This window comes from Odocoileus virginianus, chromosome 29 (genome assembly GCF_023699985.2).
Source record: "Odocoileus virginianus isolate 20LAN1187 ecotype Illinois chromosome 29, Ovbor_1.2, whole genome shotgun sequence".
Taxonomy (NCBI): Eukaryota; Metazoa; Chordata; class Mammalia; order Artiodactyla; family Cervidae; genus Odocoileus; species Odocoileus virginianus.
In genome coordinates this window covers 14,053,066-14,067,754 of record NC_069702.1, presented here as the reverse complement: position 1 = coordinate 14,067,754, position 14,689 = coordinate 14,053,066, and the positions used below count along the sequence as shown (strand labels likewise).

Genomic DNA, 14,689 nt, shown 5'->3' with positions numbered 1-14,689 from the left:
CTACAATAAATAGTGTTGGAAAACTGGATATCCTCATTCAAGGAATGAATTTGGACTACCATCTGACACTGTACTCACATATTAACTCAAATTAGTTGAAGACTTGATGATAAGACCTGAAACTATAAAATAAAAGAGAACATAAGCAATAAACTCCTTATCATCTATCTTAATTATATTTTTGGATTTGATACCAAATGCAAAGGCAACCTAAGGAATAATAAACAATTTGGACTACATCAAACAAAAGCTTCTGCCCAGCAAAGTATCTTCAACAAAATAAGACAACCTACTAAATGGGAAAAAATATTTGCAAATCACAAATATGAAAAGGGTTGATATTGAAAATATATAAATAATACATTCAACTGAATAGTAAAATACAAGCAATTTAGGTAAAAAATGGGCAAAGGACCTGAACAGACATTTGTCCAAGGAAGATATAGAGATGCCAACAGACACAGGAAAAGATACTGAATATATCAAAATCACAGAGAGATACCGCCTCAAATCTATTAGAATGGCTATTGTCCAAGAGACAAGAAACACGAGTGTTGCTCAAGATGAGGAGAAAGGAAAACTTTCATGCACAGTTAGTTTGAATGAAAATTGTTATAGCAACTATAGAAAACAGTTTAGAGATTCCTCAAGAAATTAAAGATAGAGCCACCATATGATCCAGCAATCCTACTTCTGTGTATTTATCCAAAGAAAACAAAACATTAACTTGAAATGATGTCTGCACCCCCAGGTTCACTGTTGCATTATTTAAAACAATGTATGGAGTCAGCCTGTGTGTCCATCAGTGGATGAACAGATAAAGAAAATGTTATATAAATATTTATAAATGTGTGTATATATATAAATATATATAGTTATTCACCAGTAACATCATTAATAAAAAAGAGGAAATCTTGCCATTTGCAGCAACATGAATGGGACTTGAAGTCATTATGCTAAGTGAAGTAAGTCAGACAGGGAAACACGGATGCCATATGATCTCACACGTGAATTTTTTTAATGGAGGTAATATAAAAAATAAGCTTATGCCTGGAGAGAACAGATTTGTGCTTGCTTAATGACTGATGAAAGTCAAAAGGCACAAATTTCCTTCGACAAAATACATAAGCCTTGGGGATGCAGAGTATATCATGGTAACTATGGTTAATGATATGCTATCATTTATTTGAAGTTGCTAAAAGAGTAGATCTTAAAAGCTCACATCACAAGAAAAAATTTTGTAATTCTCTGCGGTGACAGATATTAACTAGATCTATTGTAGTGATCATTTTGCAATATATTCATATATGGGATCATTATGTTGTATTCATGTGACTAATATAATGTCATATGAAATAAAGAAGGAGAGAGCTACAGTTCTAAAAAACAAAAGCACCCCCCAATAGTCACAGTATTCTATGTTTTCCTTGATGAAATTTGGCTTTGGGAAAAGTACATAAAATAGAATTATAGTGAGAATATATGTAAGAGACAGGGCTCACAGGAGTGAAAAGTCTTCCTTTGTCTGAGATGAAATCATGTAATGGATAAAGTTGTTCAGAGGCATTTCACGTGTGTATCAAATGTTGGACTCAATTGAATGTCCAGCCATCTCCGAATGCATCTTTAATAAAATCTGCAATTCCTGGCTCACAGAAATCTTGCAGAGGAGATTATCTGACTCTTGTGGGTGTGTGCGTGCTCGGTTGCTCGGTCTTGTCAGACTCTTGCTACCCCTAGGGACTGCAGCCTGCCAGGCTCCATGAACCACCAGGTTCATGGGATTTTTCAGGCAAGAATACAGGAGTGGATTGCCATTTCCTCCTTCAGGGGATCTTCCTGACCCAGGGATTGAACCCACATCTCCTAAGTCTCATGGCGTTGGGAGGCACCTTCTTTACCACTGAGCCACCGGGAAGACTCTTGTGGGCACAACAAAGTAAGAACAAAGAAAGCTCTCTTTAGGTTCTAACAGGTGAGTCCAGGCATAATTAGTCCTGTGAGTGGCCAGAGTGATGAAACCTTCAGAATTTATTGCTCTCAGGCTGGCCAAAGAGATACATTGAGAAAACCTATTCTTATCTTCTCTCTCTCATGAATTCTGTGATGAGCTCACCACAAAAACTCATGAGAGTGTGTAGCACAATAAACAGCTTAACTTCCCCGACACAGGTAGACAGACCCCTGAACAGGGAAGAAGCAGCCCCAGGGTGAAGGTCTTTGATCAGAGGTCACAGAAGGTCATGACTGGATCTCACGGGGGCCTCCAAGTGTGTTCAGAACCATCTCCGGAAAGAAATGCCAGAATAATAATATGTTAATGAAGCAAGCCTAGATTTATAAATCCTCCAGCACCCCACTTTGACAGTCATCATAACAAGTAAGAAGCAGGAGGTTACAGATAGATTTTTATAAACTTCTGTGACCCGGACCCAAGTTACTTTAGGCAGGTGTTTCTATTTTCCTTTGGCAAATATCACATTCTGAACTCCCAAGGCAGTAAAACTGCTTGGATGAAGACCAGCCTGGTTAGAGCTGGAAACAGGTCGAGGGTAGTAGCAGGTACAGAGGCCAGACCCATCATGGCAATCTCTGGGTGTAGTTGAGGAATCAGGGCCTGGGATGTCCCCCCTTACCCATGGCCAGAGAACATGTTCTGTCTGGAAGAAGATGAACCGTTTCCATGCGTTGTTCAACAGTTTCTCGGTATACATTTGAAGGTTGTCCTTACTGACAGTCATGTCACTGGGGGTGAACATCTCATCCATGCGTTGATCTTGGAAGACAAACCCTTCACTGAGAGACAGGGAGGAGTGTTAGGGGGCTGCACCCTGGGAAGGAAGGCAGCCTGGGATCCAGGTGGACCGGAAGAGCTCCGTGAGGCCAGAGTGCATCTGGGTCAGCGGACCCCTTGATGGCCTCCGTCATCCATCAGTCAGACAGGCAGGTCAGTGGTGGGCAGATGAGAGCTATGTGGACAGAGGTGCCACATTTCAGCCCTGCGGGGGACCTCAAGCACATCTCCTTACATGTCCTGTATTCCTTCTGCCGCCAAGTGAAGCCCACAACCTCTGGGCCCCACTTCCACTGTACAGATTAAGTGAGGATCATCTTGATTCCTCCTTCCTTGTGTCAGCTCCATGCTCATCAGCTCCACTCCCAAGGACGCAAAGAGGGCTGGGGCCAAGGGTAAGCAAGGAACACAGGGACCGTGAGCACCAGACTTTGGGGGTATAAAAATCTTGATACCTACATTATGGTATTATAACAGTGTTTTTAAAGTAAAAACGAATCTGAAAAACTTATTAATGAGCAGAATCTCAAAATGGTGTATAAAGACAGGCCAGCATGCTAGGATCCACAGGCACTAATATGGTTTGGGAGGCACCAAAAGTGAACTTCTGCGGTCTGGATAGCCCACAGCAAGGGTCTTTGCCACTCATGCCAGGCAGCATAGAGGTGACATCTCAACCAGGCTCCAGGAATGACCACTCTGAATCTCTGCGAATCTCCATTTGCCGATCACTAAGGTATACTAAAGATTGTTACGATAATTAAATGCCGATAGTTGACGGAAAGCAGCAAGAAAAATGCCAGGCACAGGATGGGACCTGACATCACTAACCTGGTAGTGAGCCCCTACCCACCCTCTACTCCCAGCTGCCCCTTCATCCTGCTGACAATCTCCCCTCTTCAAAGAGGGGCTCACCCCCCTGCCTGCAGCCTCACAGGCTCAAAGGTACAGAGAGGACTGAACCTAGGTCTCCAACCAGACAGCCCACAGGAGGGCTGTTCCCATGACCTGGAGGTCTTGGAGCAGCCTCCTGAGCCCAGTGTTGCTGCCCCCCCCCCCCGGCTGCTACCGCAGGACCTTGACTGGGTGTCTAGACCTCAGTTGTTCTTTCTGCAAGATGGGTGCTCATTGAGTCCCCTCAGGGGTGGCCGTGAGGGTGGGGGCTGACGTGCTTCAGGGAGAGGGCTGGGAACAGGGCCTGGCCCAAGGCAAGAGCTCACGAGCAGTAGCCGTTCCCATCTAGGACGTGTGTGAAGATTTCCTGCTGCGCCAACAGGGACCGGGATCCTCTCCACACGAACTGCATCTCCTGCAAACCCAGAGGGAATAGAGTGAGTGTCCAGGGGCAACAGGGCTGCCCGGCTCCCCTCCCCAGACCCCGCCTGAGTCTCATGGCTCCCTGCACCCCGCTCCTCTCTCAGTGGTTCATGGTCAATATCTCCCTCTGCTGCCTTCTCAAGATTCCTCCTGACCTCCCAAAGCCACAAGGAATAGAGGAATTTGCCCTTCAGAAGGTGCCTGCCTGCATGTTCAGCCCACCCATCCTCAGGGCAGGACATGCTGTCAGAACCTGTCAGCCGTATTCTCACTAACTCTGCTTGAGTGCCCCCAGACACAGGGGGCTCATCATCTCTCACTGAGGGTGCAGTTCAGTTTTCAAGGTCAGATGCCTAGAAAGAGTTGAGAGCTACAAAGCAAGGATAAAATCCTGCTTCTGTGAGTACTACGTCCGATTCATACACAGTTCACCAACTCCTCTGGGATTTGGTCTCTGAACATGAATCTCTGGGAACCACACCCAGCTCACAGACTTACCTGCAGGAGAATCGAGCTGCTATAGGAAGTGTGTGCAGTGCTAACTGCGGTGCTCAGTGGGGTCATTATAAAGCTTATTTCTCTTGCCCACCGAGAGCCCAAATCCTCTGATAACTCCTGCTGGCCATGCTATCACTGCTTTCCAAAACTTTATTACCTGAGTGATCCTGCACAGAATCCTTACATTTTGGCCTAATTCTCCCATTTATGAAATGGAGTAAATTATACGACTCTTATCTGTAACTTTGTGAATAACGTCCTAGAAAATATATACTGAAATCTTAACCCCATTGCCTCAAATGTTGGTTCTCTATACCGGTAACTGAGTAACAAGGGCAGGCCTTGACCCCATATGACTAGAGTCCTCATTAAACGAGGAGTTGGACCCAAACATGAGCAAAGGAGGATGATGGGCAAACATAGGGAGAAGTCAGCAGTCTGTAGGAAAGGATGCCTGAGGCCACCAGACGTGGAGAGAGGCCCAGAGCCGACCCACCAGAACACTCTCAGAAGATGCAATACCCTGCCAGGGTTGACCTCAGTCTTCTGACCTCCAGGCCTGTTAACAACACATTTCTATTGTTGGAAGTTCCCAGTTTTCAGTACTTTCTTCAGACAGCCCCAGGAAATACAGAAACTACATCGCAGGGCTACTGCGAGGATTAAAGGAAACCCAGAGGGCAGCGGCTCCCACCAGGCCTGGCATTTCACAGATGGCAAAGGCAGTGTCTGTATGGTTGAGTGTCACATTCATTCATGCTCGCTGCCCACCCGTCAGAAGAGCTATTATGTCCCAGGTACCCTGAACCCCCCACCACCTCCTCTCTGCACGGTTTACTATGTGCAGGTCTGTGCCAATCCCTTTGGAGACTCAAAGAAGAAGGCAGCGCCAGCCCAGCTGAAGGGGGAAGGGGACTCAGAGCCACAGGCATCCGAGCTGGGCCTGCAGCTCAGCCAGGAGCTAGACCTGGGGGAGGAGAGAGCCACTCATGCCGGAGGGCACAGCAGGGCAAAGATGGGCCTGGGACGTCCTATGGCCTGTGTAGCCGCCAGCATCCCAAATGCTCGGGACAATAGCAGGGTCTCTGAGATGCAGGAAGGAAGAGAGGGGGAGGAAGCCCTGGCAAGTTGGCAGCCGCGGATGTGTTTCACGGCTCACCTGTTTCTGCTGCATGGCCACCTTCAGGTCATAGTCTATCCGGGAGATGACGTGGCCATTGAAGCCCGCCAGGGCAAACAGGGTGGGGGTCGTGGCAGAGGCACCAAATGAGTCCACCTGCCAGGAGAACTGCGGCCGGATGCCAAACGTTTCATAGAGAAACCCGTGTCCTTCTGCAAAGAGATCAGCCTCCTCAGTGACTGAAGGGTGGCCGCTCACCCCCTAACTCCCTCAAGGGCCCCTGCCCTTCTCCAGGACTGGAGTGCCAGCTACCAGGCCAACCAGGGTCTTGCTGCTGTAGACACTGATACGGAGGGCTCCATCTCAGAATCACCTAACCACTCACTCACGGAATTCTGATTTACAAGCTGCTATATGGAGCTGTATCAGCATCACCGATTTGATGGACATGGGTTTGAGCAAGCTCCAGGAGTTGGTGATGGACAAGTGTGCTGCAGTCCTCGGGGTCGCAGAGTCGGACACAGATAAGTGACTGAACGGAACTGAACTGAAATTGAGCCAGGCTGTTCTGAGGCCATCAGAGAGAAGAGATGGAAAAGCACTTGGTCCAGCCTCCAGGGAGAGGGCCTGAGCTAACAAGCCCCTCACTGACTGGGCCGGACTTGGGTCAGATCCATGACTCTTACCTGGTGGCAGCGTGACTCAGGTAAGTTGTAGTAGCATTTGAGCCTCAACCTTTACCCCTATGAGTGGAGTCTAGTAAGACTCCGCATCTCCAGGACTGCCTCAAGGACTGAAGGGACTAAGTGTATGTCTTTACTTAGAACATGAAGTTTATGTGAGAGGAGATCAATGTCCATCCTCTGGGGAGCTTGGCTGGTCTTGGAAGTGGAGCCCCATGGAATCCCCTGGGGAGGAACCACTGTCCGGAGGTCCATGTCCTTTCCTACCCCAGGGTGATGGGAACACAAGTATGCTGGGATTCTGCTTGCTATGGTCTAGGTCAGGCCTGTAGGGTCATCCCTGGGGTATTCAGGACTGTAGGCATGGTGGGCTGAGAGCAGAGGTGAGGGATGCCCCCACTGTGGTCAGCACCTATCCCCTCCTTCCAAGCTCAACTGCACTTGTCTGACCAGATCCTGGGCTGAGCTCTGGGGACCCAGAGAAGAATCAGACACCAGTCATGGCCAGAGACAACCTGTAGTTTCAGGGTGGAGAGGGGAGATGTTAAGGTCTTATGGGTTTAACGGAGGTTCCTGGACCATGAGACCCCTCAGCTGAGTCTGAGATGAGCTGTTCGGGTGGAAACATCAGGAAAGCTTGTGATTAAAAGCACAGGAGGCCCAGTTGTGGGAGCAGGTTAAGAGCATCAGAGGCAGAAGGATGAGGTGGAGGCCAGGAGGTGAGGTCTGAGGCTGCATTTTGCAGACTGGGAGTTTATTTAACAAAACTTAAAGATTCCCATCACATTCCTGCTTACACCTAGAAACAAGTCAGTAGAAACTCAGAAGGAAGGAACCATACATTAAAGGGGTGAAAGGAGAGACAGTGTAAAGAAAATTCTCAGAAAAAGTCCAATGCCTCCTTGATGTTCGACACTTGGTGTAACTGGGATCACTTTTAGGGGGCTGACAATGGGCTAGAGCTTTAGTCAATTCTGGCTCGTCCACTGCCTCTTTGACCTTTCTTTGACCTCAGTCTTCATATCTGTTCTACAAAATGAAACTTAGAACAATGATGTTCCCTCAGTACCCTGCCTTTCAGTTCAGTCACTCAGTCATGTCCAACTCTTTGAAACCCCATGAACCGCAGCACACCAGGCCTCCCTGTCCATCACCAACTCCTGGAGTCCACCCAAACTCATGTCCATTGAGTCCGTGATGCCATCCAGCCATCTCATCCTCTGTCGTCCCCTTGTTCTCCTGCCCTCAATCTTTCCCAGTATTAGGGTCTTTTCAAATGAGTCAACTCTTCGCATCAGGTGGCCAAAATATTGGAGTTTCAGCTTCAGCATCAGTCCTTCCAATGAACACCCAGGACTGATTTCCTTTAGGATGGACTGGTTGGATCTCCTTGCAGTCCAAGGGACTCTCAAGAGTCTTCTCCAACATCACAGTTCAAAAGCATCAATTCTTCTGCGCTCAGCTTTCTTTATAGTCCAACTCTCACATCCATATATGACTACTGGAAAAACCACAGCCTTGACTAAATGGACCTTTGTTGACAAAGTAATGTCACCCTGCCTTTAGGGATGGATGAAACTTTCTTGTAAAAAAAAAAACTAACATTTGTTACATAGCTAGGAATGGTGTTTGGTGCAAACTGTGCCAAGTGATGGAAAACATAGTGGTGATAGAGGGGATGGTGGTGATTATGGTGGTGGAGGCGAAGGTGGGTGAAACAGTGGTTGTGGTAGTAATGGCCATGGTAGAGATGATGATGAAGGTGGTGGTGCTGGTGGTGAGGATGGTAGAGGTGGTGATGAAGTTTTTAAACTGTTCATGATGGTGTTAGCATTAATGATGGTGGTTACGGTGGTGGTGGTAGAGTTGACGTTGGAGATGTTGTTTTTGTTGTTTGTGGTAATGGTGGTCATGGTGTCAGAGGCTGTTGGAATGGGGAGGTGATGTGGTGGTGGAGGTGGCCCTTCTGTTTGTAGTGGAAGTTGTGGTAATGGTAGTGGAGTTGGTGATGATGGTGGTAGAGGTTTTGCTGGTGGTGAAGATGATGCAGAAACTGGTGGTAGTAGCGGTGTTCATGAGATGATGTGGTTTCAGCAGTTGTACAGGTGGTGTTTGATGAAGTGGAGGTGGTCTTTGAGGTGGCTGAGGTGTCTGAGCGGATGGTGGATGTGATACCAGTGGTGCTTCTGGTGGTCCTCAAAGAAGTGTAGGTAGTGATGATAGTGGTAGAGCTGATGACGATAATGATGGAAATGTGGTGGCTACTGATGGTGGTGGTAGTGGTGATGGTGTAGACATAATGATTGAGGTGGTGTAGTCAGTAATTATGGTGGTGGTTGGTGATGGTGCAGATGTAATGGTCAAGATGGTGGTGTTAATAATTATGGTGGTGGTGGTGATGGTGTAGATGTAATGATCAAGATAGTGGTGGTGTTAGTAATTATGGTAATGGTGGTGATGGTGTAGATGTAATGATTAAGATAGTGGTGGTGTTAGTGATTATGGTGATGGCGGTGATGGTGTAGATGTAATGATCAAGATAGTGGTGGTGTTAGTGATTATGGTGGTGGTGGTGATGGTGGAGTATGTGCTGTTATTGGCGGTGGTGGGCATGTTGGGGGTGATGCAGATGGTGACGGTGGTGGTAATGGTGTGAACAGTGGTGGAGTATGTGGTGGGTGGGGTGATAACAGGGATGGGATCTAACCTTTACTGACCATTTACTGGAGATCCACACACTACACTCAATGTGCTCTGTTTGAATTGTCCCAATTTAACCTCAATAACAATGCTTTGAGGTACCTCATTATCAAACTTTTTTTATAGAGGAGGAAGCTGAGACTTAATGGGGTTACATCACTTGCCCCGTGTTCAGAGGGTTGAGAGCCAGGATATAGCCAGCCCATCTGGTCTAGAATCCACACTCAAGTCCTGCACTCAAGGGCACAACCAAGGGTGTGGCATCGGCCAATCACAGTTTTTGTTGATCACGGTCTCCTGCTGAGAGGTGAACATGGAGGCCAGACCAGGGCTCAGATACCCAGTCCCAGCCTAACAGGAGACCCAAGGGACCCTGGGTCTGGGGAGGGGTAATCCAACCTGTGAGCTGGAGGATCTGGTCATCGATGTGGGTCACAGCCTCATCGTGCATGACCTGGCCTCCGAGGACAAACTCCAGGCGTCTCTGGGCCACAAGCTCATGGACCTTGGCATTGCAGGCAGAGAGAAAAAGCCCGGTTACAGCCCCTGAGCTGAGCCTGGTTGTGTTTGTTGGGGACATGCCTACAGAGTCTCATGGTCCTTCCTTCAAACTCCTCACCTTCATTTATTCTGCAAAAGCAGGACCCAGTCTTTCCTGGTCAGCACTATGTCCAGCCCTCAGAACAGCACCTGGCCCATGACTGCAGCTTCATCAGACACATACATAATATCTAAGTATATATTTTGAAATTTTGCTTTTGGAGTAATTTCGAACTTAAAGAACACTTACTAGAATTGTATCAAGAGTGCCTGTAAGTACATTCCCCAGATTATCTTGTTATTGTTTTTGCCTGTTTCCTTGAATACTCTCCCGTATCCTTACACACATACTTTGTTTGTTCAAAACCATTTGAAAGCACAAGTTAGCCTTTAGAATACTTCAGTATAAATTTGGCAAGAACAAAATTATTGTAACTTTTGTATACTTATCAAAATCAAGAAATTTAATGTTAAAAATGCTACTATGGAATTAAGGAACTTTAGTCAAACTTTGCCACTTGTTCCACTAATGTCCTTCCTCTGGTACAAAATTCAGTCTAGGATCATGAATTGGTTTCAGTGTCATTTCTCTTTATTATCCTTTAATTCACAACACTTCACAAGCCTTTCTTCCACGTGATTGATAATTTCAAAGATTACAGGCAAGTTATTTTGTAGACTGTCCTTCCAATTGGGTTTGTCACATGATTGGATGACAAATTTTAATATACATGAAAGGAAGGGAGGACGGAAGATGGGAGATGAAGCTGAGAGGAGCTGACCCCTGGGGATGCCCCTAGACTTATAAGGGCAAAGGCTATGGCAGTAAGGCCACCATGCACTTGATAGACTGTAGCTTTGATTTGATTTCTGAAGGTATAGTATTTGAAGCTAATTCACTGAAAATATACTGAATGACACATACATGTACTGTTTCAAAAAACACCTACTACATTCTGGGCATCGTCTAGATACTGAGGATTTGGCCAAAGCAAAGCAGAGAAGAACTCTCTCTTTACAGGCTGTGCCTTTGAGTTACCTTAGCCAGGCCACACCTCTCTCTGGGGGAGGAGACAGATAGTTCTGTTTGGGGGCATCCATGTAAAGAAATGGGGACTTCCTACTGAAGACCTTGGAGAGTTATGCTTCGAGTCAGGATATCTGACCCAGAATCCCACCTGTCTGGTATAAGCTGTGTGGCCACGAGCCAGTTACCTGCCCTCTCTGATCCTGAACCTTTTCTGTACAGTGAGGCTGTTGGGAGGAGTCAATGAAATAATGTGTAGAAAGTCGTAGGCCAGCACCTGGAATGCCGCAGAGCCCATCAAACGGGAGGCTGGTCCTCTCAGCTCTAAGGTTGCAGGTTCACATCCCCTCTGGGGGGACCTCATGGATACCCTGCTTTGCCATCTGAGCTTTGCTACCTTGAGCATGTCACTGGTCCTCTGAGTCTGAGCACCAGGGTCTGTTCTGAGGGAAAGGGAAGCCTGGAGGGGCCAAGCTCCAGAGAGGCATCCCGGGTGCTTCCATCACCTGGTTACTCCAAGTACAGCCTCTCTGAGCAGGGAGGTCACTCCCACTGTGGATGCGGCTGTCAGAGGCCACTGGCCGCCTGTGATCACCCAGGGAGCTGGGGCAGCAGGACCTGGTCCCGGGCTGCCCTCCGTGGAGCGGGGCCTCTCACTCCCTGGGATGAGTGAAGCCAATCTGCCGCCAGCCTTGAAACCACAGGGACTGTGGCACCCCCCAGCTGGGTCACCAGCTCCCGTCCCCATGGGGGCCACACAGATGTGCAAATGAAGGAAGACAGTGTGGACACAGGGCCTCCCCGGAGTCCAGTGTCAGAGGGGACCCCATTCAAGCCAGCTGAGTGCCAGCGGGGCTGCCACAGCTGCAATGAATAGCCAGAAAGGCGGGATTAAACACAAACCTATCTCCTGGGCATGGGGCTGACCACAACTCTGATCTAAACTCTGAGAACAGCCCAGGAGGGTTTGGGGCCTCCTGGTTTACACAGCACAGCCTGGTCACAGAGAGCACTGTCCTGGGAGCTTCCTGAAGGGTCATCACTGGGACCCCCCAGGCCATCCTCTCTCAGTTGCCTTGTGGGGACCACTCTGGAGGGCAGCGTTACCTGGAGTTTCTGCTTGGCTGACGCGACGCCATCCCACCACAGCCGGAAGAACTCCTGGTCCACGATGATGAACCTGTGCTGCTCATTATGAGTCAGGTCCTCCACCACCGAGGCGTAGATATCGGTGACATAAGCCTGCATGCTCTCCTAGCCCAGGGGGAGGGGAAGGGGGACACCATCACACCAGCTCCATCAGGAATCCCGGAGGGTTTAGCCCCAGGGACCAAGGAGTAAAATCCAGGGACCCACAGTGTCGGGGGACCCCTGGCACTCACACCATCTGCCCAGGGCCCTGTCCTCTGCTCTCACTGCTGTTCCAGCAAGGGAGCCTCTGTGTCCACTCTGTGCCGGAGGCATGCTAAATGGTGCCCTGGGAGAAGCACATGGGCGGACTGCCTTTGATTGGAATACGCCCCCCTGAAGAGACATGAGGAGACTGTGACATTCCACAAGACAGAGGGACATGCCGGCCAGGCCCAGGGTCGGGGACAGCCTCCCAGAAAGACGTGCTGGGTGGCCCCGAGGCTGCCATGGGGGGACAGACCAGTCAGACCCAGGGGCCTCAGGGGTGAGGTCCAGGGACCTGGAAGGGCTTCCTTGGGCTGAAATGATGGGGGTGTGGGTGCTGGGAGATGATGTTGAGAGAAATTGACCACCTCTCCCCCACCGGGCAGGGAGCCCCCAGGATGGAGCCGCAGCTGCTTCCCATCTGGGTCAGCCTGGCTCACCATGGAGCCCGGGGATGCAGGTTAAAGGAATGCAAAGAGCACCAGGCAGGCAGTCAGCAGGCATGGCGGCTACTTCTGGTGACCTTGAGCAGCACCAACCTTCTCTGAGCCTCAGTTTCCCCTTCTGTAAACTGGGGGTGACAGGTCAGCAGCTCCACACACAGGGAGGTGGCCCCCCACAGAGGCTACGAAGTGGGCCCAGGATCAGACTTAACACTCAGCCTCAAGGCTCTTGCTGCCCCTCTCTCTTTATTATTTTTATTTTTTTTTCATTTATTTTTATTAGTAGGAGGCTAATTACTTTACAATATTGTAGTGGTTTTTGCCATACATTGACATGAATCAGCTATGGATTTACATGTGTTCCCCATCCTGATCCCCGCCCCCCCCCCCTCCTCCCTCCCCATCTCCTCCCTCTGGGTCTTCCCAGTGCACCAGCCCTGAGCATTGAAACAAGTATACTATCAAGGGTGAAACAGATCACCAGCCCAGGTTGGATGCATGAGACAAGTGCCCCTCTCTCTTTAAAATGTTAACTCACTTGTTAAAATGTTAACTCACTTGTTAACATGTCATGTAACAAATTACATCCATCATCACAAAGGGGAGTTGTGTGTTTGTTTATTTCCTTCCTTCTTCCAGGAAAGAGCTCAAGGAGGCATGTCTAACAATTAAAGTCACCTGCCCAGAAACCTAAAGAAATCAGTCTTTCCCCCTCTCCTTTCTGGCATCATTCGTTCATTCACTCAACAAATACTCATGGAGCCTCTACTCCACCCATCAGGCGGGTTAAGAATATGTTCGTAGATACAGTGGGTGAAGCCCCTACCCAGGCAGCTGATGTTCTAGTTTGGAAACCAGAGATTCACAAGCTGGTAAGTAAAATATAAGGAAGGGAGTAGGGGGAACATATACGGGGGAGTAAGGGCTTTCCCGGTGGCTCAGTGGTAAAGAATCTGTCTGCAATGCAGGAGATGCAAGGTCTCTGGGTCGGGAAGGTCCCCTGGAGAAGGAAATGGCAGCCCACCCCAGTATTCTTGCCTGGAGAATCCCATGGACAGAGTAGCCTGGCGGGCTACAGTCCACAGGATCACAAACAGACCCGACTGAAATGACTGAGCATAGCACATATAGGAGAGTAGGCAAGGCTGCCAGGAAGGCCTCACCATGAAAGCCCTTTTCAGGAACAACCAGGAGATAGAGAGGGAATGAACCTCTCAGGCATCTGGGAGGAAAGACTTTGGGGCAGAGGGAACAGCCAGTGCAAATGTCCTGAGGCCCCTGCTCCCTACAGAAGTGAACCTCAGGGTGCATGTGACCATGGCCTTCCTCAGGCCCGTGCACACTTCATCTGATCTCTGCTGCTTGTAATTTTCCCCAGTACAGGTGGGAAAACTAAACCACAGAGACAGGAAGTGACCAGCCCAAGCTCTGCCACACAGATCGCCCATAACCGAGGCAGAACCAGAGCCCAGGCTGACCCTCCCTGTGGTGCAGATCCAGGACAGAAACCCACACTGGATTCCAGTGGGGGGAAAAAAAGGAACTGCAGCTCCAAGAGGTGAGCAGAGATCATTGAGGACACCCACCTGGATGGTGTGGAGCCAGCCCATGTCGACGTGGTGGTGGGGCACCACGAAGACCCTGATTTGTGATGGGACCAGGGCCTCCTGGGGCCCCAGCAGCACCAGTTGCATGAACAAGGGCAGCCAGCTGAGCGACTCCATCCCACTGGCCTGCAGGCAGGGGCTGGAGGACTTCACGCTGCCTACAGGGCCCCGCTTCTCTGCAGCTGATTGGGCTGCCACCCCTCAGGGGAGGAGAGAGGAAGAAAAACAGGAGAGACGCCCACATAGATGCCGTCACCTGAGCAGTGCAGGCTGGAGACACTCGCTCACTGCTCTTCAGACGTCCACTCCCAGATGCAGTTTCCTGACAATCTTTGTCTACTTTCAGGCCAAATACTGAATGCCACCTCCCCAGGGAAGCCTGCCAGACTTCACTCCTGCCAGGAATGCTACTCCTCACTCCAATGCCCGTGACCCTCCTTTGTGCCTCTCCAAGATTTTCCTGCTGGGCTTCCCTGCCCATCTCTGCTTGCAGCCCTCTGACTGACTAATTGACTCAGAAGCTGCTCTACAAAACTCAACACTCCATCTGGGGAGTGCCACCCCC

At 49.2% G+C, this 14,689-nt stretch overlaps 1 protein-coding gene across 1 annotated transcript in view; it reads right to left on the bottom strand.

The window, feature by feature from the left end:
- LOC110144231 (epididymis-specific alpha-mannosidase-like) overlaps positions 1–14,259 on the bottom strand; it is a 42,281-nt gene extending 28,022 nt beyond the window's left edge. Inside the window, exons 1-6 of the mRNA XM_070458150.1 lie at positions 14,104–14,259; positions 11,787–11,933; positions 9,512–9,617; positions 5,769–5,941; positions 4,015–4,103; positions 2,637–2,796 (exon numbers count right to left, since the gene is read on the bottom strand). Of these exons, the coding sequence (XP_070314251.1) occupies positions 2,637–2,796; positions 4,015–4,103; positions 5,769–5,941; positions 9,512–9,617; positions 11,787–11,933; positions 14,104–14,241 (813 nt within the window). The 5' untranslated portion in view covers positions 14,242–14,259. The remainder of the gene's footprint in view (positions 1–2,636; positions 2,797–4,014; positions 4,104–5,768; positions 5,942–9,511; positions 9,618–11,786; positions 11,934–14,103) is intronic.
- Between the last annotated feature and the right edge of the window lie 430 nt (positions 14,260–14,689).